Source organism: Podarcis melisellensis (genome assembly GCF_964234715.1).
Source record: "Podarcis melisellensis genome assembly, chromosome: 1".
Classification (NCBI taxonomy): Eukaryota; Metazoa; Chordata; class Lepidosauria; order Squamata; family Lacertidae; genus Podarcis; species Podarcis melisellensis.
In genome coordinates this window covers 104,672,518-104,697,462 of record NC_138528.1, presented here as the reverse complement: position 1 = coordinate 104,697,462, position 24,945 = coordinate 104,672,518, and the positions used below count along the sequence as shown (strand labels likewise).

Below are 24,945 nucleotides of genomic sequence, written 5' to 3'. Positions count from 1 at the left end.
AGTGTCATAGGAGCTGGTGGTTGATGTACGCACAAGGAGATTCTGCTGTCCATAAGTAAAGGTACTGAAAAAATATATAAAGTGAGTTATGATGGCTAGTAACAGAATTAACTGTTAAATGACTAACTGCGAAGGGGCCAAGTTTACTTCTCATGGCTTGTTTACAGGAGTGAGGTGGGCATGATTTGAGCAGCCACACATTGTGTTTGTGGTTTGGCTCAGTGCTAAACCTGAAGCTCCAATAGTATGGATTTAGTCATTGTTGTCTTCTGTGAAGAAAGGGTTTCTGTCTCTTAATACTAGCAAAGAGCTGCTAAGCCCAATGCTATGGGGGCTAGATCTAAGGCTCTATAATAATGTGAGGGGTATTTTGTCATCCAGCAGCTCACCCGGGAACAGTTGCTACTCTCCCTGGATGAGCAGGAAAGTAGCAAATTGCAAAACTGTTTTTCGACTGTTTTTACAAAACCGATTAATATGTGGTGGTAGCCCACAAGGTTTGTGCAGGTGGAAAGGCCTTGACAGACCAGATACATTCCCGTCCTTATGTCTTATGTTTCCTGCCTTGTATTAAACTATAGTAACAGCAGAACGTAATGGCTAGGGTGTGCATAACTGTAAAATTATTAACCATCATTTTTATAGATAGAACATGTAGCCGAAGGTAAAATGAACAGTGTTCTTGTGAGCTGCTTTGAACACAAACATTAGATTTAGATGACAATCTTATATACACTTAACTTGAGAGGAAGCTCTGTTGAACTCAAAATGACTTGCTTCTGAGTCAACATGTACAGAATTTCTCTGTTAGCTGATTTTATTTTGTAGTATTTTCCATACAGGTGGGACCTGCAACCAATTGTTGCAGTGTGAAGTGCTTCTTTTCAGGATTTCTGTCAGCTGGCCATGAACTTTTGCAGGGTACACTGCTCCATTCTCCATCCCTCGCAGGTTTTCCATTACCTACCCCAATAGTGAGTCACAATTCTAGTACTCGGGTATCTGGGCACATAAAAATGTGGTTCAAGGTTGCCAGTGTAAGTCTGACAGTCTTACAAGCACAGCAAATACTCTCACACCTCCAATGTTAGGATCATCCCATCATAGCAACAACTTTGGTGGGCCCAATACGACACAGGAATACCATTCAAACGTCTGTGTAGGTACTGGAAATGGCTTAGGAGAGAGGGAATTTGCAGACTGGATCTGCTTGGCTGGCCCAGGGACTTCATATGCTGCAGCAAAATTCTGGCTATTTCTTTTTTTAAGAGTATGCCAGTGGTTTTTAAAATGTCGTGTGGGTTACAGTTAGGTGGTTCTTCACGCTTGCTAAGAGGGTGCTGTGTTAGCTGTTAGAGCAGAAAAATACTTTTGGAGTTGTAGAGTAAAAATAATTGATAGAAAGATGAACATATGAAGAGGCCCACCTAGTCCAGCATCCTGTTCTCAGACTGGCCAACCAGCTACTTATGGGAAGACTGCAACAGGACCTGAGTGCAACAGCCCTCTCCCCACTTGTGTTCCTCAGCAAGCAGTATATAGAGTCAATCTTACTCTGATACTGAAGGCAGTACATAGGTTTCATAGCCAGTGTTAGAAACTGAGATATAAAAGCTAGGAGCTAAATTGCACCTTAAACCTAGGTTATGGGCGCAACAATGGAATGTCTAGATGCTTTTTTTAGATAACAAGAATACAAAGCTGAAAATGAATGAACTGCAGCTAAAACATTATGTTCATTTTTCACATTGTCTAGTCCTTCTCCTGCCCACCCCACTAATATTCTTAAGAGGGTCTCTTCTCCAGTCTTCAGAGAGTAGCTGGAAGTGGGGAGGCAGAAAAAGGTCCTCCTTTCCTTTCACTCTGCAGTTTTAATCTGAAATCTTAGGCACAGTACTGCACCCAGACCTCAGAAACTGCTCGCACTAATGAAATTCGTTGTCGCAAGCTGCACCTATATACTATTTATTTATTTATTTATTTATTTATTTATTTATTCATACATACATACATACATACATACATACATACATACATACCCCGCCCCTCTGGCTGGGTTTCCCCAGCCACTCTGGGCGGCTTCCAACAAAATATTAAAATACAATAGTCTATTAAACATTAAAAGCTTCCCTAAACAGGGAACAATGGGAGTTTCGAACACTGTTGATAGCTAGTAGCTATCGATAGCATTCTCTTCTGTGACTTTGTCTAATCAAATTGGTGGTTACAAAGAAAACTAAGGGGGGGATTCCATGTGCTTTGTGAAAAAGTACTGTTTTGCCTGTTCTGAATTTCACACCATTCAGCTTCATTAGTTGTCCCCTGGTTCTCATATTATGAGAGGGAGAAAAACTTTCTCTGTCCATTTTCTGCACACGATGCATAATATTTTACACCTGCTGACTGTTTGTGTAAATGAAGCCCCAGTTGCTGATTTGTTTCTGCCTCAGAACCATTCTGATTTCTTAACTTTTTCTAGATCTGCAGAAGCCTTTCTGAAGTGTGGCAGCCAGAACTGTAAACAGTATTCCAAATGCACAATATGTTTGTATAACAGTATTATGCTATTGGCAGTTTTATTTTCAATCCCTTTCCTACTGATCCCTACTATGGAATGCGCCATTTTCACAGCTGCTGCACACTGGCTGACATTTTCATTGGATGATCTGCCTTGATTCCAAAATCTCTTCCTTGGTCAGTCACTGCCACTTTAGACCACAGAAGTGTGTATATGAAGTTAGGATTTTTTGCCCCAATCTGAATCACTTTTCACTTGTTTCGATTGAGTATAATACCCATTCACTCAGTATGGAGAGATCCATTTGGAGATCCTCACAATTTTTTTTGTTCTTGCTACCCTAGCACCAGCAAACATGGCTACCTCACTTCTTGCCCCAACTCCAGATAATGTATGAACAAGTTAAAAAGCAGAGGCTTTCCATCCTTCCATTGTGAGAACTGACAATTTATTCCCATTCTCTGCTTTTTGTTCTTTAATCAGTAACTGTCCTCTTATTATATGGCTGCTAAGCTTACTCTGGAGTTTTTGGTGAGGGGCTTTATCAAAAGCTTTTTGAAATAAGTAAACAAACACATGGTGTCTCTCCCAAAACGTCTCTGGCACATCATGGGCAACTGTGCTTCATGGCGCTGACCCCATCAGTGCTGTTCGTTTTTTTGTAAGTGCTAAAGCCATTATTCCTGGAAACTTTAATTTGCTGGTTCTGTTAGTTTTGTGCTTGTAGGGGCAAAGTACATATTGTTTTTGATTCATACAAGCAAGAAAAGAGAAGGAGCTGGAAGCAACATTTGTGTCCAGATATATGTTTCTTTAGGATGGCTTTTTAGGAATATCCCCATATTTCTAGGCTTTTCCTTTTTTTTTCTGCATTAGCCAAGGGGATGAGAGAATGAGCTATGGTGAGGGACACACTTCAAATTAGATAGTATTTTCCTGTTTCCATTCATAGTTCTTGGCATTTGCTAGTCATGTGACTGTGTCTCAAGATTATTTACCTCTGAGTACGAGTTGCCATGAATCACGAATGAGAGAGAACTATTGCGCTCAAATCCTGCTTGTAAATTTCCCATAGGCATCTAGTCAGCCAGTGTGAGGACAGAATGCTAGTCCTAGGATCATGTGCTGTAGAAAAGGAATGTGCCTGGTTGTTTTTTAAGGAGTGTGTCATTTTTAAAGCAACACTGGAAGTATAGAAAGGAGAGAGAGAGCAATAGAAAAGAGAAGAGAGCAGTAGTCGAGTCACAGTGATAATGGAGAGCTCTAAGCATTTCCCCCCATGGGGAAAATAATGACATCACACTGTACTTTTGTTGGAACTGGAATGTGTCATTTCTGCAGATGCTCTGTTTGTTGCTTAAGCTGTAGAGAGCATATATCCTGCCAGGATTGGATGTGTTTTCACTGTCCCCATAAGCATCTCCCAATGGCTGCTGCAATTAGCTCTAGTACTCATGCCAGTTCACGCTGTTTCCCTTGCAAGTTGTCACTGATCCCCTCCCTGCCGGCTCTACAGACAGAGACATTACAGTCTGCATGAAAGATCAGCAGCGTCAGCACACTGAGAATCCTTGTGGCAAATCAGAACGTACTTTTAAGCATGGACACAAAGATCCCAGCAGAGGAGTTGTGTTTCTGCTTTATAGCTGAATTGCCAAATCAGCACTGCAAGAAGTTCCTGGGTAGAAGGCAATGGTTTGGGGAGCTTTGCACAATCTCTACATGGTGCTTCCCACCCCATAGACAGGTCTGAATGCCAAATGCATTACCACATCTTTCCCGAGTAACACACTTCCACATGATGTTTCCAAGTGGAAAGCTGCTGTCATAATATGTTCAAGTGTGTGTGCACTTAATGTTTTGGATAATGTTTTGCTTTCTCCCATTCCCAAGAGCTGGTGTCACTAAGGTTACTTCTTACCGTCAACTTCTTCTGGATTGGATGTGGTAATAATAGTAATTACATCAGTATGCGATAAAAGGAGTGCAAAAAACCTCTAGACTTGGCTTTGCCTATGATTCCAGATCCTGCAGGTTGGCGGTTTGAATCCCCATGACGGTGTGAGCTCCCATTGCTCAGTCCCTGCTCCTGCCAACCTAGCAGTTCAAAAGCACGTCAAAGTGCAAGTAGATAAATAGGTACCGCTCCGGCGGGAAGGTAAACAGCATTTCCGTGCGCTGCTCTGGTTAGCCAGAAGCGGCTTAGTCATGCTGGCCACATGTACGCCAGCTCCCTTGACCAATAAAGCGAGATGAGCGCCACAACCCCAGAGTCGTCAGCGACTGGACCTAATGGTCAGGGGTCCTTTAACTTTACATATTGCTGGAAAGGTTTCATATATTTTATTATTAACTTTATACAATTCCACTCAATATCACTGTTCTCTGGGCACTGGACAAAACTTTGAACAATGAAATACCATGGTAAGATCCAATATCGCACCACTGGATGTGACAGAATTCCCATTCTTCCTCTTGTCCCTCCATCCGAATTCATTCCAGAGGGCACCCCAATCCTTCGGATTTTGGAGGCATGCAGGGGAGGAAAGATAAGTCCTGTTTCTGCAGAGTGTGGTACAGTGGTTAGTGTGCTGAACTAGGACCTTTGAGACCAGGGTTCAAATCAATACTCAGCCCTGAAGCCTGCTGGGTGATCTTGGACCAGGACTATCTTTAAGAGAGGGAGAAGCATGTGTACCATCTTAAGCTTCTTGGAGGAAAGGTGGGATATAACTGTAATTAGTTGATTTAAAAATAAAATATCATGAAATAAATTTCCAAGGAAGAGAGGAAAATAATAGAGAACTAAATAATAATAATAATTATAAGCAGTGGCTTTGGTTTAAACAGCAGAATCACACATACACCATTACCATGCAGTAAATGTCAAAGTGCACATTTATAGATGGGACCCCAATTTATAGTTTTGATTTGAGTCAAAAGAAAAGCTGGAAATATTTAAGCCAGCTTTCCTCAACCTGGTGCCCAAAGATGATGTTGGCCTTAAAACTCCCATCAGCCCCAGGCATCATGACCAATCGTCAGGGATGATGGGAGATGTAGTCCAAAACCTTTGGAATGCACAAGGTTGGAGAAGGCTGGTATAACCCACGACTGCTTAGTTATTGGTTACTTGCTTTATATAGCTGGGTTTTGTTTTGTTACACTGTTCTAAGTGTTTGGTTGGAAGACATATACCATTTATAGGCACGTTAAAAATAATATTTGGCTTTCTTTGAAATAGACATAAATTGGTTGTGAGTGAACAGGTAGCTTATTATTACTTTCTTGGTTTCTACACATAAATAGTGGACTAGATAACTGACATTTGCGAGTTTTGTGTTATGCTTGAATGGCAGCTGGTGGCTGGATGTGCAAAGCTGAGAGCAGCAGCTGGTACAGCATGAGGTAGATTGGGGCAGTGTATAAATGGCCTTTGTTTCTAGAACAAATTTCCTTTTAATTTAACTGTGGTTCTGATTATTCATGAGCCATTGACCTACAGGAGCAACCAGAGCCTTGTCTTTGAAGAAACAATTTTAGAGGCCCGCAGAACTCATCTTATATTTATATAAAATTATAAATTTATTATACTTACTTTTTAAAAAAATAATCTTCTACCTAGATTAAAAAGACTGAACACGCTTCAAAAATCAACAAAGAACAAATGCTGCAGAAGCGGCATAATCAAGTGTGGTGGTCAGAGCACAAGAGACTGCATAGAAGCCGGTAAGAAGTGGGAAAGTTTGATCAAGCAATTCAGAAATTGATAGTACAAGGCTAAGGTGCAGCAGGCATAGCTTAACAGATATCTGTTAAAAGATAATTGAGCGTATAATGGTTGGTGAATTTTAGCCTTCTGAAAACATACCAAATGGAAATATCTGTGTCATGTCAGAATTAGTAGGGGAGGGGAGATGGAAGATCTGATTTACATACCACTTCTGGACAGTGAATGGATTGACACTACTTACTGGGGTAGGAGACAGGAAGGCTGCTATAGCACAGTTGAGAGCAATAGAATGCTGCAACCACAGGGATGTTCCTGTGATATTGTGAGGAGCCGGAAAAGTGGAAATGCCTTTTGGAGAAGGAGGGACCTGGGTAGCAGGTTATGCTTCCGAAGGACAGGGTCACCAGTATATGAGAATAGACTTGAGCACAGGTTGGTGCTGGTAATTGCAGCAGCAGATTGGGCTGGCCAAGGTAATTCTGAGAACGAGGAAGTGAGACTTCTTGCAGTTCATAGTAGTAGGCTATAGAAAGATTTCCCATCTGAAGAGACTTCTAGAGAACAAAACTGATTTATGATGGCTTCCATGGTGGGAAGGGGAGCAGAAAAGCCTAGAAAGTGATCATAAGCCAAAAGATTGTATTCCTCCCAAAACATATTGTTCAGGAGAGAGAGAGGATCCTTGACATTTCAGCCCTATAACTGCTCTTACACATCTTTTGAGAAGTCATGTAGGGGAACACGAGCACAGACAAGGCTTTTCACAACCTAGATTGAATCTGTGGATGGCCTGATGCAGTACCGAGGCAAGAAAGGAGGTGTTAGAGGATGCAGAGAAGGTGGTAATGTTCTTCAATTTCAGCCAGGAGGTTGAAGCTGGGTAGTTGAAACAGGACAAGTGTAGATACTAGATGTGAGAAGTTAGGAGTGATATACTAGGATGGAATATAGATGTGCACCTGGCAATAGGGGACCAGATTGAGTCAAATATGGGTTTGTTGCATTTTGTACCAGGATTCTGGTGTAGGAAAGGCATAGCAAAATGGGGAGTGAATACAGAAGAAGCATAATCATTATGGGCAGTCAGGCCAAGGCATAAAGCCTAGATATAAATCAGCCCCCACCCAAAAGCAATTCGAAGAATAAGGGAGAAAGACAACTTTGTGGGTGGATACAGTGTACAAAAAGTGGTATTGGCACTGGAAATACTGAAAACATTTTAGGAGGACTAAGTGAACTGTTTCACTTGAGAAATAGTATTCTAGTTCCTGGGAATCCATTGGTGAAGATTTCAGTTCACTTTGTTGCCACAAGAAAAGGATGTTAAGAAAGACATACAGTATTCCATGGATCTATGAAATGAAGTTGCATTTAAGTGAATGACTAGCCTTGGCTTTTTTTCTTCTGTTTGGTCTGTGGATATGAAAGAAATGAGTATGTCTGAACCAAAATTCTTCATTTTAGGAAAAAACTAGAATCTGAACTACAAAACTTCTTTGATGAAGGAAGTGAATGGCTTTTGGACTTGTGGGGCTTCAGTAAGTACTTTCTCATATTCTTTCTTGATTAAACCAGGTCTTTATAAATATTTATATGCTGATGGATTCAAAGTAAAATTGCACATGAATAATGTAACTTAATATTATGAGATGGAAAGTTTTGTCACCTCCAAACCCATTCAGTTTGTCATCCTGGGTGCTTTTGCTTGGACAGAAGAAAACAAACCCTGGCTGTGATGAGGTGTCTTTCAATAATAATAATAATAATAATAATTTATACCCCGCTCATCTGGCTGGGTTTCTCATAACTGTGGAGTTGAGAGGGTGAAATCTAGTGCTGTTTCTCATAGAATTGTAGAGTTGGAAGGGATCCTGAGGATTCGCTAGTCCAACCTCCTACAATCCAGAAATCTCACTAAAGCATCCATGACAGGTGGCCATCCAATCTCTGCTTAAAAACCTCCAGTGATGGAGTGTCCACCACTTTCCAAGGGAATCTGTTCCACCGTCAAACAGCTCTTACTGTCAGAAAGGTCTTCCTGATGTTTAGTCAGAATCTCCTTTCTTGTAACTTGAAGCCATTGGTTCAGGTCCCATAAGCAAGTCTTTGGAACAGCTCCAAAGAATGAACTAAGGGCTTGTCCACCCTTCTACTTAGACCATGCATTGAAAGCAAGGGTCCGAGTGGTTTTGTGTTTGCCCCACAGCATGCCCCTAGAAAACACTCTCTTTTCTGCTGAAGCAGAACAAACAGCGATCTGCGAAAAACCCAATTGTCATTTGGTTCAATTCATCAGTCAACCATGGGTTTTCCTGGGGAAAAGCAGTGTGGCAAACAGAGACTTGGACAAGCCTTGAGTAATGGAGTCCTTCTCCAATGGCCATCCTCAGGATTACCAAAAGGAGATGGATAGGCAGGAATACTGTGCTCACTCTGTTTTATTCTTTGACAAGCCTGTTGTTGTTGTTTAATTAAGAGAATTAATTTGCTGGAAAAGGCACACTAATAATTAATTGTCTTTTCTTAAACCCAAGCAACATTCATAATTTGTATTTAATTTATTGTAGAGTATCAGTTATCAAAGGAACTGGAAACATTCCAAGCAAACACAGTGCAACCTATCTGGCAGCTTAGGGAAGATTTGAGGTACCGCCTATTGGAATGGCAGGCCAACTACCAATGCCCAGAATATCAATTTAACCCAGATGCAGTGTTGGAACAGGTTGGTTTGTTTGCTTGTGTCAGTCACCTATACCCATATTTTCTTGTTCTGCAGATAGGAATGCAGAACCTGTTAAACAGAATTATGCCATTGGGGAGAGCCAGTCTGGATGGTGGCTAGAATGTTGGCCTAGGGCCTTGGGAGGGCCAGCTTCAGATCCCCACGCTGCCAGAAAGCTCAGTGGTTGACCTTGGGCCAGTCACACACAGCCTGATCTGCATTGCGAGTGAGGCAGATCCTCATGGTGAGGATAAAGCTGGTGGGGAGAAGCTTCCTGAGCTTCCTGAAGTGGGTTGGCGGGAGAATAAAAATGCAATGTATGAAGTAGTGAGAAATGCCAGCCGCAGTGATGCTTTTCTATCACAATATTTCACAAAATCAGGTTGCATTTGTGAAGGAACAACAGAAAGTAGTTTTGGAAAAACTTAACCTAGAGAAAGAAGTTTTGGAACGAGAGCTTGAAGAGTGCACCAATGAAGTAAGAATATGAAGACGTTCATTTGTTTGAATTTAATTGCATGAACAAGAACTCTACTGAATTTACTGGTTAACAACTTCTGATTTTTATTGTAGGTACTGGCATGTTCTTCAGGAGAGAGGCCTGCACTTTTTTGTGAGATTCCACCACAGTTATTGGCCTTGGAATGCCCATATCCTGATTTGAAGGCTTCAGTGTTGACAGAATTTCACAAACTGGCAGATGAATATTGGTTGAAGTTCCAAGAGATTGATCAAGACTTAAAAGTCATATCAAGGTAATAGAATCTGATGTCATGTTTCTTCAAGGGCTAGGCAAAACGTTTGGGTATTGAAGCCTTCTGATAGGGGGGTTGGATTTACATTACTTCTCTTTTGTTCAACACAATGGCATAGTTGACTTTCTGCCCAGCTCTAGGGGATTAAATAGTCAGGAACTGTTTGCACAGCTGAGAGAACGGTCTCTTTCTAAAGTGCCTTGTCTCAAACAATAAGCAAAATATTCAAGAGGGTTAAATCACCAGAAGTATGGTTTGTGATAAATGCCTTTGTGTTTGCTATGGATGCAATGCTTTCATTCCACACCTCTTTTTGTAATTATGCTAATTCATACTGAAATTATTATTATTATTATTATTATTATTATTATTATTATTATTATTTTACTTGAAGAAATCTGGGTCAGTTGCTCATACAACTATTAAATCTATACCTTTCCGCCTTTTCACCAAGAAGTGCAGACTTCTCAGTTTTTACAATGCTGTGTTTATATGCAGATAGACAGGCATGATGGGAAAAACCTAATCCAATGTGGTGTGACTTAGTTGCTGTCACAAATTCAGGGACTTGAACCATAATAGTTCAAATGACTTTTTAATGTTAGGCAAGTTTGGCATTTCTAATACCCCAGCCTCCTATTTCTGGAATACAAATATGAACTGCGAGTACATTTTTATATTGATGTTGTACAAACAGGAGTACTTCTGTGGCCTTTTGAATGGTGGCATTTGCTAATCCCCAACATGAAGAATGAATTGAATTAACAGCTTGAAATCCCGTTTTCTAATATGTTTATTTTCTTAGCCTACATGCATACCAGTTGACTGCTGGAACAATTAAAGCATGCTGGCTTGCACCTAAAAAGAGTCTTTATACTACCTTAGGAGCGTCACCAACGCCTCCAGTCATGCAGCCCATGTGCCTTTTGTGTACGAAAGCATTTTATATCCACTTAGACAAGAGGGCAATTGTGACATTAACAATTTCTGCTTGGCTGTATCCATAAAAGGGTCCTAAGAAGAAAACTTAGTCTTCAAGTAAGTGCCTAGAACATTCCAATATTTCTTCATGATATGGCAATAAATGTCCAAGCCCTTTCAGTTTACTATTAAATATTTGGTGTCTTCAATAATCAGTGTAATATGCTTGACATCTTCCATCACAGTCATAATGCTTGACCTCAAAGTCATATATATATATGGCCTCTGGTTTGTTCTTTTACGTAATCAGACTTTAAAAACTCATAGACCTTTGGAATCAACCAGACTTCTCCAACATGGTGCCCTCTAAATATTTTGGACTACGGTTCCCATAATTCCTGACTGCTAGCCACATTGGCTGGGCTGATGTGAGCTGTAGGCCAGAAGCTCTGGAATGCATTTTAGATTGGGGAAGGCTGGTGAGCTAGTGGTCTGCCTGTGTAAGGCAGTTTCATGTGCTTACCCTCTTTGTATGCTTCACGTCCCTTCCTTAACCTCTCTTATTCCACTTTAATTTTCTTTCCTACAAATGACGCCTTTGCTGTATCGCACACAAAACCGGGATATAAAAAAACTGCATGCTTGTTACTGTTGCATCCCAGAAACGCAACAAGGGAAGGCTTTGTCTCCTTGCGTAAGTGCTGGAACCATTATGTCACTTCACGTGCCACTGTCACTGCACGGTGGAGCAGAGGACTGGGCTGTGAATGTCCCTGGTGTTGTGGAAGGCTTAGACCAAGGGCAGGGAAAACTTTATTTTGCTAAGGGTCCCATTCCCTCCATTATAATCTGCCAGGGGCTGTATGCTAGTGGTGGAGAGGATCAGAGCTAAACATTGGCAGAGTGTGCAGCATTGCAGATTTGCACAACACACACACACACACACTTCACTCCATCTCTGTTTTGACTCCCTCCATCAGCACAGGTTAGAGCTGATCACTTGTGGAGGCCTGTTCCTCTCTTTTCATTAAAAAAAAATCTTTCCCCTTTTCATAATTCTGTTCATTTTTTGTTCCATCCATTTCAGTTTCCTCCCCCTGCTGATGCCCCCATCCCTGGGTTTCTCCTTCTGAGCTTCACTGCTAGGTCCCCCCACCCCCCAGGCTCACCATATTGCAGTCACATCACCCTCTGTTCCACCTCTACCTCTGTGTGTGAGACACACACACACTGCATAAGAAGAAGCGGTTCTGGAGGCCTGGTGAGGAAGAGTGGGCCTGCAGTGATGGGAAGATCACAGATTTCCCACTGCTGACTTAGAGGATGCACCAGTTAAGAAGCTCGACAAAACCAATATTCTCACTCTCAAACAGGAACCAAAAGCGCACAGAAATTCGTTGACTCTACTCAGATGCCATGAAGTCCAGTGCCATATAGCTACTAATGGCGCTATCCACACAATGGAAAAAACATCCCTAAAGCTTTCATGTAGAAATTCCATTACTTCTGTCACTGTTGAAAGTTGCCAGAAGGAAAGCTGCGGCAAGAAAAAGAAATATATTTTGGGAATTGGGGGAGAGCATTGCTTCAAATGTTAGTGAACAGGAGCTGTGGAAAAAGAAAAAGAAACACCAGACACAGGGCAATGTTCGCTTAATGGGTTTTAAAAATACGCCTTATACCTATCATGTTAAACCTTTTCCTGAAAAAACTGTTTCATATCTGTTTTTTCTTCCAGCCATACATCTTGTAAAAGCCAGAGTAAACCTTAAAAAAAAAAACTTAGAAGATTTTGAACAAGCATAGGAAGTTGTTAAGCGCCAAACAAAATTAAAACCGTATCTACAGTATCTGATTATGAAGTCATCGTAGATTAGCTTAACTTGTAAAAGCAGCTCCTGATGATCTCCAGTCTGACTTGGATTTTTTATATTCTAAACTAAACTTCTAAACAACAACAACAACAACAATTTTATTATTTATACCCCGCCCATCTGGCTGGGTTTCCAGTACATTCTGTACTTTTCTTCAGAAAAAAAAACCAAATACAGTGGATGGATTTTGGGATTGTATAAGAAAAATAGGTGCCGGTACTCACCATAAAGTTGTTAAAGCAAGTGCCACACTTTTTAACAGCAACAAAAGAGGTGCCGTATTGTGTACCATTGAGTACCCCCTGACAAAAGCACTGTGTGTACTCCTTTTTTTAAGTACTGTAACAACAACAACAAAAGCACTGTTATGTATTGCATCACATAAAAAAGTGCAGTCCTGTACATTACTTGGAAATAAGTCTCACTTTGTATGAAGGGGCTTGCTCCATAGAAAGTATGTTTCGGATTACAGTCTTGCAGTGTAAACCTATACATGCCTATTCCAATGGGACCTACCCCCCAAGTGAGTGAGTATAGGATTGCTGCCTCAACTGAAATAGAGGAAGTTCTGTTGAAATTGACAGGATATATTTCAAAGTAAATAGGATGGCAATGTTGGTAGACATTTCTCATGGACATCAATGCAAAATAGTAATGATAATAACATTAAGACCAACAGTATATAGTGCTAAAGAGTATGATATTCTACTTAGAGTAATTGATGCTGTTGCAATCAGAGAGAAGCTGTGTCATAAAAAGCACCAAGTCTAATCTGGTGGAAAAGCCACTCAACTGTGATTTCATTAGTTTTTAAAAAATATCCTAATGGAATAAAACTGTGTAGGAGACAGAGGTGCTTTACCCATTACAATAAGAGGCAAAACGTTGAAACTTCAGCATGCACACACCCACACACCATTTTTACTGCTTCTTATAATGTGCAACACAGTCCTCCCTGGATTAAGGGAGGGAGGGTAAGAGTGAGGGTTACTAGCTTTGCCCCCTGTCACTATCTCTGTTGCCTTCCATGAGATGGAGTGTGATTGCAGAGGGAAACTTGATCTCCCTGTGTAAGTTTCAGACATGATTTAGGAAATCAGGAATCTGCACCATGTTGGAAACGTACAAGACCATAGCAAGCTGCTCACTGTAGGTAGTTGTCATCCCAACTTCAGTAAGTGATGATGGGGATGAAGCGGGTGGTGCTGTGGTCAAAACCACTGAGCCCCTTGGGCTTGCCAATCAGAAGGATGGCGGTTCAAATCCGTGCAACAGGGTTAGCTCTCATTGCTTTGTCCCAGCTCCTGCCAACCTAGTAGTTTGAAATCATACCAGTGCAAGTAGATAAATAGGTACCACTGCAACAGGAAGGCAAACGGCGTTTCCATGCTCTCTGGCTTCCGTCACAGTGTTCAGTTGTGCCAGAAGTGGTTTAGTCATGCTGGCCACACGACCTGGAAAGCTTTCTGTGGACAAACGCCGGCTCCCTCAGCCTAAAAAGTGAGATGAGCACTGCACCCCATAGTCACCTTTGACTGGACTTAACCATCCAGGGGTCCTTTACTTTAATGTCTGGTTGCAGGGCAGGGTTCACATACTCATAATTACTTTCCCCTCTAGCTTGATTATTTAACCCTGAGAACAAAAGCTTGAGTAGGACTGAATAGCACTTTAGACTTTTAAAAATCTAGGTCTTAGGGTGGGTGACTACTTAGATTCTCCATTCTGTCCACAAGAGATGCCCTATGATTTTCAAAGAGGACTGTGTTGCTGATTACAAAAAGTAGCAAAAATGAAGGGCTCTTGTCATTTATACACTACAGTACAGAAGGCTGAAGACATTTTCATGCCCTGGAGGAGAAAATGCAACTGGTGTCCCCATGGTAGTAAAAATATAATAAAACCTTTTGGGTGATAAAAACCTTTTGCCTGAGGTGTGCTGCCTTCTGGTACCTCCAGGCTTTCAATTTGATCAAACATCCTGCATTTACAGCCAAATGTAAGTAATAGACATAGTGCATCACCATTAAACCTTGCAGACAGAAAAGATAACAGAAACAAATTCTCTTTTCTGGAGTGGGGAACATGCACACACACAAAAGAGTGCTGAGCATGTGGTTTTTCGGGGCAGCAATTGACAGTTCTCTACAAAGTCCTTGCCCAGCCCTGCCTCCACTTCTTCCCATGAGTTTCCCAAGTCATGTAAGTACCTTCTGCTAGGGCTGCTTCACAGTATTACTGCAGTAGTGCTGCTGCAGCTACTCTTCCTCCAAAGCAGAGTGGGCCTAGATCATAATGCCTGGGCAAAACGATGAGATACAGCCGAGCATAGGATGAGACCAACATTTTTGTAGTATGCTACTGACTATGCTCCTGAAGCCAAATTTTCGTTGGCAACTAACCTATGTCAACAGATGGCTGTGTATGGATGATCATATCTTGGCTTAATATGCTGAGATAGAAATGAGCCTTTGGGCTGCACACCCAGCCTCTTGTTCTTCTTTTGGTGTGAGTATGTAAACAAGCAAGCCCAGAAGCCTGCCGTTAACTATAGTTTCCCATTTGCCCAAACCAGGAAACTATGGTTAATGGTTTCCAAACAAACCAGAATATTAAGTCAACTTCAAACCATAGCTAAATATCCTGGCTGGTTCCAAAGCTGGTTCCAACGAAATGGGAAACTATAGTTAATGAGCCTTTGGGCTGCACACCCAGCCTCTTGTTCTTCTTTTGGTGTGAGTATGTAAACAAGCAAGCCCAGAAGCCTGCCGTTAACTATAGTTTCCCATTTGCCCAAACCAGGAAACTATGGTTAATGGTTTCCAAACAAACCAGAATATTAAGTCAACTTCAAACCATAGCTAAATATCCTGGCTGGTTCCAAAGCTGGTTCCAACGAAATGGGAAACTATAGTTAATGAAAAAAATCCTGGTTTGTTTACTTCCACCACAAAAGGAGGAGCAAAGGGGCAACATGCCCCTCATTAGGCACATTCATATCAGTGCTTATTTAGCTGAGATACGATCATTTGAATCAGCCCACTGTTGACATCACTGTTCTGGGGGGAGAAAAAATCATTGTAATAAGTGATGTCTCTGGTATCTAAACTGCTTCCAAATTATTCATACCTCTTCTAAAGTACTTTGAACTCAGGGCTGTGTCAAGGAATTCTACTGTACCAGCTCAATAACTAGCTCTTTCTGGTACAGCAATCAACAATGACACGGTTGACATATGGGGAAGCTGACATCTCAGTTGGAGTTATTGTTGCAGTTTGTCTGGCTGCAAATTCATTGAAACGGTTCATCAAATTTACATTGTCCTACCTATTATAGAGGGTAGCAGGGGATTACAGTCTGGGGAGGGTCACTTCCCATAGGAGGTTTTTATGTTCTTTAGAGGGTGTAAAGCCAAGGATTAGCTTGGGGTAAATCTGATTCAGAGGAAATATAAAGCAGCTGCCTGCGGGTGTTTGTGTATAGGCGCACTGCCAAGCTTCAGTTCTGAAACCAAATAATGGTGGTAGATTATTTTTTTCCGTAATGGAAAAATGAGAGCTATGTTCTAAGTGAGTGCCAAGTTTCATATTTGAAACACATTTTTGGTGTGGTGGTGTTTTGGTTCACTCCTAATGTGTGTACATAGATCATGTTATTTAAGGTAGCACTTTCTCGTTTTGATTCTTAATGGGGATTAGCCTGATTCAGGACAATTTGCAATCAGCATATAGAAGATCAGCATTTATAAACAAGGCATAGATTCCGTAAAGATGGATGTGAAAAGAATGCCTTACTAACACCTCTATGATAGCTTTACACTACATTTCTTTCTTTTGGATCTTTCCCCTTAGCTAAGCAGCTCAGGGTAGTGACCGAGAGACGGCAAGTTGTGCAAGGCTACCAAGTAAGCTGGGAGTGGAGAACTCCCAGATGTTGCTGAATAATAACTCCCATATGCCCCAGCAGGCCTGTCCAATGACCAGGAATGATGTTGGTTCTAATTCAGCAAATGTAAGAAAATACCTACTTAAATGTGTGTTTCTAAGAAAGAGAAAAAAGAATTCAGATTAATATGAAAAGGGAACAGATCGGCTTGTGAATGGACACATGGGAAGCAATATGGACTGGACTTACCCATCTACCTATCCCTAGGCAGAACTGCTTGTTACTTGGCAAAACTGAGCTCCCAAACCTGTATTTGCCAAGATCAGGGGTCAGCAAACATTTTCAGCAGGGGGCCGGCCCACTGTCCCTCAGACCTTGTGGGGGGCCGGACTATATTCAAAGAAAAAAATGAATGAATAATTCCTATGCCCCACAGATAACCCAGAAATGCATTTTAAATAAAAGGGCACATTCTACTCATGTAAAAACACACTGAAATTTATATTAATTCTCTATGTATGGCTCGACTGATGATATTTTCACTATGGTTGTTTTGTCCTTTTTTTGTTGTGTGTTGAGCAAATAAATAAATAAATCGCTGATTCCCGGACTGTCCGCAGACTGGATTTAGAAGGTGATTGGGCCGCATCCGGCCCCTGGGCCTTAGTTTGCCTACCCATGGCCAAGATGGTAAAGGATGAGGGGCGCTTGTAAGGAAAAATCAATGGGGGAGGAGTGTGTGCATGCGTGCATCCATGCACATATGTTTAAAGCAGCCTTGAAGGCCTTTGTAGAGGAGAATAGCAAGTCTTCCTTTAGCAAGTGTCTGGGAGTACTGTGTTTAGCTTTGTAATGTAATCTAGGTTGGATGTAGAGAACGTAGTTTCAGATTGAACTGTTTCTCTACTTACCTCACTCTTGGGGCCTGTACCAGGTTTGAGGAAGCCCTGGTGAAAGTCGCTCTCACCACCAACCTTCACCCTGACATGTCCCCTCTCCAGCAAGGATGAGAAGCGGGTATTACACTTTTCTGAAGTGTAATACTGAGTCTGCTCCAACGCCATTAAGAGTAGACCTATGTTTTAGGCTAGATAAAAAATACTGAAAAAATGATTAACAATTTGCACCATTCAGTGGCTATGCAAATGACTCATTGGAATAGAAAAGCTCTAAAACCAATGAGGACAACAAAGGGTTGGCACTGGTTTGAGATGCATGCTTTTAAAAAAATTACGTTGAGCTATAATTATGTATGGATCCAAATTACATTTCAACGTTGACACTAAATCTGCTCCCAATTAATACTGTCACTTGATATATTAAAATGTAATTAAAGAAACTGCTATGATTCATGATGCACTTTATGTCCAGGAAGATATATTGCTTTCTGGTATTATGATCTGAAAAGAAGCTCCTGTAAAGCCTCTCACTTTAGAGAGCCATTAGGCCTGCCCTTTAGGTTGATACGTTCAGTTTTAAAGTGAGGGTATGTGAAAACTGCCATAGCAGAATATTTTCCTATTCCTTTCAGCTACTCTTGAATGTGAGCTTTGATTTTCCAAGTATTTTAAAAAGCTCTGTACCTGACTTAGGGATGTCAAATATGTTCAATCACCACTAGGTTTGGGACAATTTCTCAATTTCAGTTTCTCTAATTTCCAGTCTTAAGTTCATTCCTCCACCTTTCTGCGTAAGTTCGCATTTTTTAAAGTTCTCATGAAAATTTGTCAGCATTTTAGTACAAATTTCTCCTAATATGCACATTTTGTATGTAATTTTGTATAATACACACAAAGCATATTTCCCCATATATTTCTATTTCTCTACGTAACACATTTTGTATGCATATCTACAGATATATGCATTTCTATGCACACTTTAATATATACGTTTTTCTGTACATTACTTGAGTGGAGAACGACATTGCAAAATTTGGAGAAGTGTAACATGTAGTTCTCCCTGGAGAACTGGCCCAGGATAGTACAGTTCAGACTGTGTTTCTTCATTTGCTGTGCACAAGTCATACTTGGTTACATCGTCTCAAGATGCCGCACCTAGACATGCTCTAGATAAATGTAATTATTTTGCTTGTGTGTTTTCCCTTGAATGAGAGAGTAAATATGTTGGCAGGTTAAGTTAGCCATTCCAACTATTAAAAGCCTTTGAGCAAAAACAGACAGACAAGAGTCCTAAATGGGGCTGGAGAACAGCAGAGCAAGACCACTATTGCATCTGAAGCCTTACCACTCAGGCCACCCAAGATGGAAGATAGCGCCCCCCCCCCTTAAACTGGTTCATCAAAGGGGCCGAGATCAAGCTTCTCACAAGCAGAATAGAGCAGCTTTGGATACAGCAGATCCATGGCTGGCTCTGCTCCTCCCTCTTTCTGTAATGACCCATTTTGGGGTCCTGTGCAGACTACAGCTGGTGGAAATCCTGGTGGTAGCTTCTCAACCACGTGTACTTTCAGTAGGCATAGCAGGGGCTTCTCAGAATGGAGCCCAGTGAAGTCCAATGGAGCAGTGTTTCCCAACCTTTTTTGGGCAAAGGCACACTTGTTTCATGAAAAAAATCTTGAGGCACACCACCATTAGAAAATGTTTAAAAAATTAACTGTGTGCCTATATTGACTATATATAAAGTAACTCTCTTTAATAGGCATCAAATAAACACAAAGAAAGTATTTTATAATTACTTTATTATGAAATAGGACGCACCTACTTTTTTTTGGGGGGGGGAAATAAAGGAAATTTTTTTCCCTTTATTTCCCCCCCCCCAAACCAGGTCGGGGAACAGTGGGATGGTGGTGCTGCGCCTCCCCGCTGTCCCCCGAGCTTAAGGGGCTGGCCCATGTCTGCCTGGCGCAAGGGGCGCTCTGCTTCAGGGCGCCCCGCGCGTCGGGCGGCAGGCTACAGTCCGCAGCATGGGGAACCCTCTGTTTCAGGGTGCCCCACGCGCCCCCCGGGTGCGCAAGGCTTGCCAACACGAGTGCGGAGCACGGGGCGTCCTCCGAAGGGCGCCCCATGCTCCGCGCTGCCAGCTGCCGCCCGCAAGCCTTGCGCTCTCGGGGGAGATCCCCCGGGTGCGCAAGGCTGGCCAACAGCAGCGTGGAGCACGGGGCGTCCTCCAAAGGGCGCCCCGTGCTCCCGGCTTCCGCCCGCAAGCCTTGCGCTCTCGGGGGGAGATCCCCCGGGTGCGCAAGGCTTGCCAACACCAGCGCGGAGCACGGGGCGTCCTCCGAAGGACACCCCGTGCTCCGCGCTGCCAGCTGCCGCCCGCAAGCCTTGCGCTCTCGGGGGGAGATCCCCCGGGTGCGCAAGGCTTGCCGACACCAGCGCGGAGCACGGGGCGTCCTCCGAAGGACACCCCGTGCTCCGCGCTGCCAGCTGCTGCCCGCTGCTGCCCGCAAGCCTTGCGCTCTCGGGGGGAGATCCCCCGGGTGCGCAAGGCTTGCCGACACCAGCGCGGAGCACGGGGCGTCCTCCGAAGGGCGCCCCGTGCTCCGCACTGCCAGCTGCCGCCCACAAGCCTTGCGCTCTCGGGGGGAGATCCCCCAGGTGCACAAGGCTTGCCGACACCAGCGCGGAGCACGGGGCGTCCTCCGAAGGGCGCCCCGTGCTCCGCGCTGCCAGCTCCCTCCCGCAAGCCTTGCGCTCTCGGGGGGAGATCCCCCGGGTGTGCAAGGCTTGCCGACACCAGCGCGGAGCACGGGGCGTCCTCCGAAGGGCGCCCCGTGCTCCGCGCTGCCAGCTCCCTCCCGCAAGCCTTGCGCTCTCGGGGGGAGATCCCCCGGGTGCGCAAGGCTGGCCAACACCAGCGCGGAGCACGGGGCGTCCTCCGAAGGGCGCCCCGTGCTCCACGCTGCCAGCTGCCGCCCGCAAGCCTTGCGCTCTCGGGGGGAGATCCCCCAGGTGCACAAGGCTTGCCGACACCAGCGCGGAGCACGGGGCGTCCTCCGAAGGGTGCCCCGTGCTCCGCGCTGCCAGCTCCCTCCCGCAAGCCTTGCGCTCTCGGGGGGAGATCCCCCGGGTGTGCAAGGCTTGCCGACACCAGCGCGGAGCAAGGGGCGTCCTCCGAAGGGCGCCCCGTGCTCCGCGCTGCCAGCTCCCTCCCGCAAGCCTTGCGCTCTCGGGGGGAGATCCCCCGGGTGCGCAAGGCTGGCCAACACCAGCGCGGAGCACGGGGAGTCCTCCGAAGGGCACCCCGTGCTCCGCGCTGCCAGCTGCCGCCCGCAAGCCTTGCGCTCTCGGGGGGAGATCCCCCGGGTGCGCAAGGCTTGCCGACACCAGCGCGGAGCACGGGGCATCCTCCGAAGGGCGCCCCGTGCTCCACGCTGCCAGCTGCCGCCCGCAAGCCTTGCGCTCTCGGGGGGAGATCCCCCAGGTGCACAAGGCTTGCCGACACCAGCGCGGAGCACGGGGCGTCCTCCGAAGGGCGCCCCGTGCTCCGCGCTGCCAGCTCCCTCCCGCAAGCCTTGCGCTCTCGGGGGGAGATCCCCCGGGTGTGCAAGGCTTGCCGACACCAGCGCGGAGCACGGGGCGTCCTCCGAAGGGCGCCCCGTGCTCCGCGCTGCCAGCTCCCTCCCGCAAGCCTTGCGCTCTCGGGGGGAGATCCCCCGGGTGCGCAAGGCTGGCCAACACCAGCGCGGAGCACGGGGAGTCCTCCGAAGGGCACCCCGTGCTCCGCGCTGCCAGCTGCCGCCCGCAAGCCTTGCGCTCTCGGGGGGAGATCCCCCGGGTGCGCAAGGCTTGCCGACACCAGCGCGGAGCACGGGGCATCCTCCGAAGGGCGCGCCGTGCTCCGCGCTGCCGGCTGCCGTCCGCAAGCCTTGCTCCCGCCGCCCGACTCGCCCGCCTCCCTCCCACGGCACACCAGGCAACGTCTCGCGGCACACTAGTGTGCCGCGGAACACCGGTTGGGAAACACTGCAATGGAGGGATACTCCTCTCACCTCCATCAGTGCACTAATCAGGGGTTAGGATAGCATTGTCAGTCAGTTTTCATAGTAGATAAGTACTTTGTTTTCTCTTCCCTTTTGAGTGCCCTACCTTTGTTGTGGTTCCTTGTATTCCTTCTGAATAAGTGTGCTCTGGTTAGTTCCTTGGCTAATGATACACTTTCTAGATGTTCTATGCCCTCTATTATGTCAGTCTATTTAAGAAGCTGATTTAAACTGAGTTGGACCATTGATCCATCTTGTTTTTATCAATTACATTGCCTGGAAGAGCCTCTCAGTACTTTCAGGTATTTTCCAGCTCTATCTGGAGATTAAGGCAGGGTCCTCCTGCATGCAAGCAGGAGGTCTACCACTGTGCTCCATTTATGTACCCCTATCTTATGTACCCCTCTTTCCTGCTATTGAAGACAGGCCTTGTTGGGGGCATGGAACTGTGGTTCTAGTCCTTAAAATGTCTTGAGTTCTGTAGGAACTGGTTTTAGCCTGTCTTTTGGATGGATTGTATTTTGTTGTCTTGAAGTTAGCCCTGGCCCATGGCCTGTTCCATTTGGTCTCGCTGTGTATTGAATACTTTGTGAAGAAAATGAATCTAGGCTGAAGGGAGTTGAACTTAAGTGTATGTCTTTTGACGGCTCTCTGAACAGAAAACAGAAACTCTATTTTTACTCTTTAAGGGCTGCTCCGCTCCAATGGCGTCACCTTTGTGTTCTAATTGATTGACTCCTTTTGTGGCCTCCCCCCTTTCTCTGGTGTTTCATTTGATGGTTCAGAAAGAAAGAAAGAAAGAAAGAAAGAAAGAAAGAAAGAAAGAAAGAAAGAAAGAAAGAAAGAACTTCTTCGCCAATGTAGCATTACTTTTGCAAAGCAGAAAGCAAATAAGCCACCACTGCATTCTTACATTGCCCATTGGTAGCAAACACAGCAGACAACTGTGTAGACTGAGGGCCAAGGTGACAGCAGCAATGACTTGCCAAACCTTTACAAAGGGAAAGCTGTGCATCTTACCAACAATGATGCACTCATAAGGTCAGAGACAGAGAAGTGCTGTGCATGCTGGAAATGGGAGGGAGGATCGCACATTTTCTCTTTAATGGAAACCTCTGGAGAAAAAATGGTTCTAACCAGAGCAGGCATTCTAATCACTATAAACAAATTCTAAGACAATAGCCTATAAGGACATACAGTTTCTCAGTCATTGTACAGTCATTGTACGTGTTGTTGTCTTAGGTCTGAGCACCATCTAATACTTAATATTTGGAAGATAATCAAATCCTTTTTGCTGGATCAGTAATGAAGAACAGCCTTTCCTTACTCTTTTTTCTTTTGTTTTGTTCCCAGACAAAATCCAGATATCAAATACCTAGCTTAAAATAAAAAAAGGATTGTAAAAAGTACCTTAGGATAGAAATGATTCTAGGGATAATTGATTTTCATTTATATTACATCATCCTCTCATGATGTACTACAGTGCTGTGGTTGTCTAGGCACTGGTGGGTGGGGACGCGGGTAGTCTAAACCACTGAGCCTCTTCAGCTTGCCAATCAGAAGGTCAGCAGTTCGAATCCACGTGATGGGGTGAGCTCTTGTTGCTTTGTCCCAGCTTCTGCCAACCTAGCAGTTCAAAAGCATACCAGTGCAAGTAGATAAATAGGTACCGCTGCGGCAGGAAGGTAAACGGCGTTTCTGTGCGCTCTGGCATTTGACACAGTCCTCCATTTACCAGTAGCAGTTTAGTCATGCTGGCCACATGATTTGGAAAGCTGTCTGTGGACAAATGCTGGCTCCCTCGGGCTGAAAGCGAGATGAGCACTGCACCCCATAGACACATTGGACTGGATTTAGCCATCCAGGGGTCCTTTACTTTTTACCTTATCTAGGCATTGGTGTACAGTGGTACCTCGGGTTAAGAACTTAATTTGTTCTGGAGGTCTGTTCTTAACCTGAAACTGTTCTTAACCTGAAGCACCACTTTAGCTAATGAGGCCTCCTGCTGCTGCTGCCGCCGCGCCGCCAGAGCACAATTTCTGTTCTCATCCTGAAGCAGAGTTCTTAACCCGAGGTAATATTTCTGGGTTAGCGGAGTCTGTAACCTGAAGCGTACCCTGAAGCGTCTGTAACCCGAAGTACCACTATATGTTCTTTATAAAGTTACATTTGTAACTTCTCCAAATTCAATATCCAACAGATCAGAAATTCACATTATCCTAAAAGCTTTTGAATAATTATCATTGCACATTGCAGAAATTAATCTGTGTTAGGTATTCTGCTATATGCTAGAAAGGTGACAAGGCTATTTTTGTGATTCAACTCTCAATAAGACTCTTTAGATGTTTGATGTTCTATTATGTATCTGGATACTTCAGGCCCACAAAAAGAATACAGCTGGACCCAGAGCTACACAGTGTAAGGCCAGTTCAGACACTAACACATGGTTTAACACTGTGTGCATAAACAAAATGAGCCTTGGGGTCATGTGCTCTCCCCGTCCCTGTGCAACTGTAAGGAAGAGATTGGAAGCTTTCACTTGTGCTTTTAAACAACCCTGGGGTTCCTGTTACATCTGAACTTTGAGAAACACTGGTTAGTTCAAACAAGCCAGGATCAAGCTAGGAGTTATATTACTATCTTGTTCACAAACCAGACTTCATACTTTGTTTTTTACTAGAATCCTGAGATCCACCAGTCAGAACCGGGAACTACGAAAGTGTGTGGTGTGTGTGTATGTGTGTGTCTTCTGTACACTTAGAATCAAGTACCCAGGTGCTTCTGAGCAAAGAAATTTGTTTTCTACCAGTAGATCCCAATCTACCACCTCCCCACCTTCAGAGTTCCCTGAGCTTGTGCATACAGATGCCTGGTTAGTTTCAAAGCAGAAGTGAAAAGTTCCAATCTCCCTTTGCAGCTGTATTAGAGGAGTGGGGAGCCTGCAAGCCCAAAGCTTGTTCATATACTGTAATGCTAAACAAGAGGTTAGCACAGTGACTGAAAAGGCCCATAAAGTCCCTAATGTAGCGAACAATTAAAGGCAAGTGGAGGAAAGTTATCCATAACCCTTGGATATCTGTGACCCCATTAACCGCACAGTATCAGCATAATATGTACCTGCTGCTGTTGTTTTAATTGAACATAGGTTGTCAGTCTACATAAGGACCTATATATTTTTAAGTGCTTCTTTCCTAGTAGGAAACAAAGCTTAAGTTTTTGTTAGGTTTTTGTTTTATATATATATATATATATATATATATATATATATATATATATATATATATGGTTTTGTTATATAAAGTGATTCATATAAACTGAACACTGTTCTGGCAACTTCCCTACCATGATAATTGCTTCCTTGTGTCGTGTTTGCTCCATTGTTTTACATTTAATCTGAATGCTGTCTTTGCATATTTATGCTTCTGTGTTATACCCCCTCAGGCTGCACTCCTCTTGTGCTTGCCTGAAAATAAGCCTCATTGAACACAGCTGGACTTCGTTTTGACCAATCGTGCATAGGATCAGGCTCTGCATAACTTGCGTGCTGTGGCTGGATTTGAAGTCCTTCGTTTTGTGCCTACTTCAGCTTTCAAGC

General features: G+C 44.0%; 1 protein-coding gene across 6 annotated transcripts in view; it reads left to right on the top strand.

The window, feature by feature from the left end:
* Positions 1-24,945, top strand: part of CCDC148 (coiled-coil domain containing 148) — a gene marked incomplete at its 5' end in the record, with an annotated part of 102,149 nt that overhangs the window by 32,966 nt on the left and 44,238 nt on the right. For all 6 annotated transcript variants that reach the window (XM_081929043.1, XM_081929042.1, XM_081929041.1 and 3 more), the window contains 5 exons: positions 6,144-6,247; positions 7,716-7,789; positions 8,819-8,973; positions 9,356-9,451; positions 9,547-9,728. In XM_081929043.1, the coding sequence (XP_081785169.1) occupies positions 6,144-6,247; positions 7,716-7,789; positions 8,819-8,973; positions 9,356-9,451; positions 9,547-9,728 (611 nt within the window). The remainder of the gene's footprint in view (positions 1-6,143; positions 6,248-7,715; positions 7,790-8,818; positions 8,974-9,355; positions 9,452-9,546; positions 9,729-24,945) is intronic.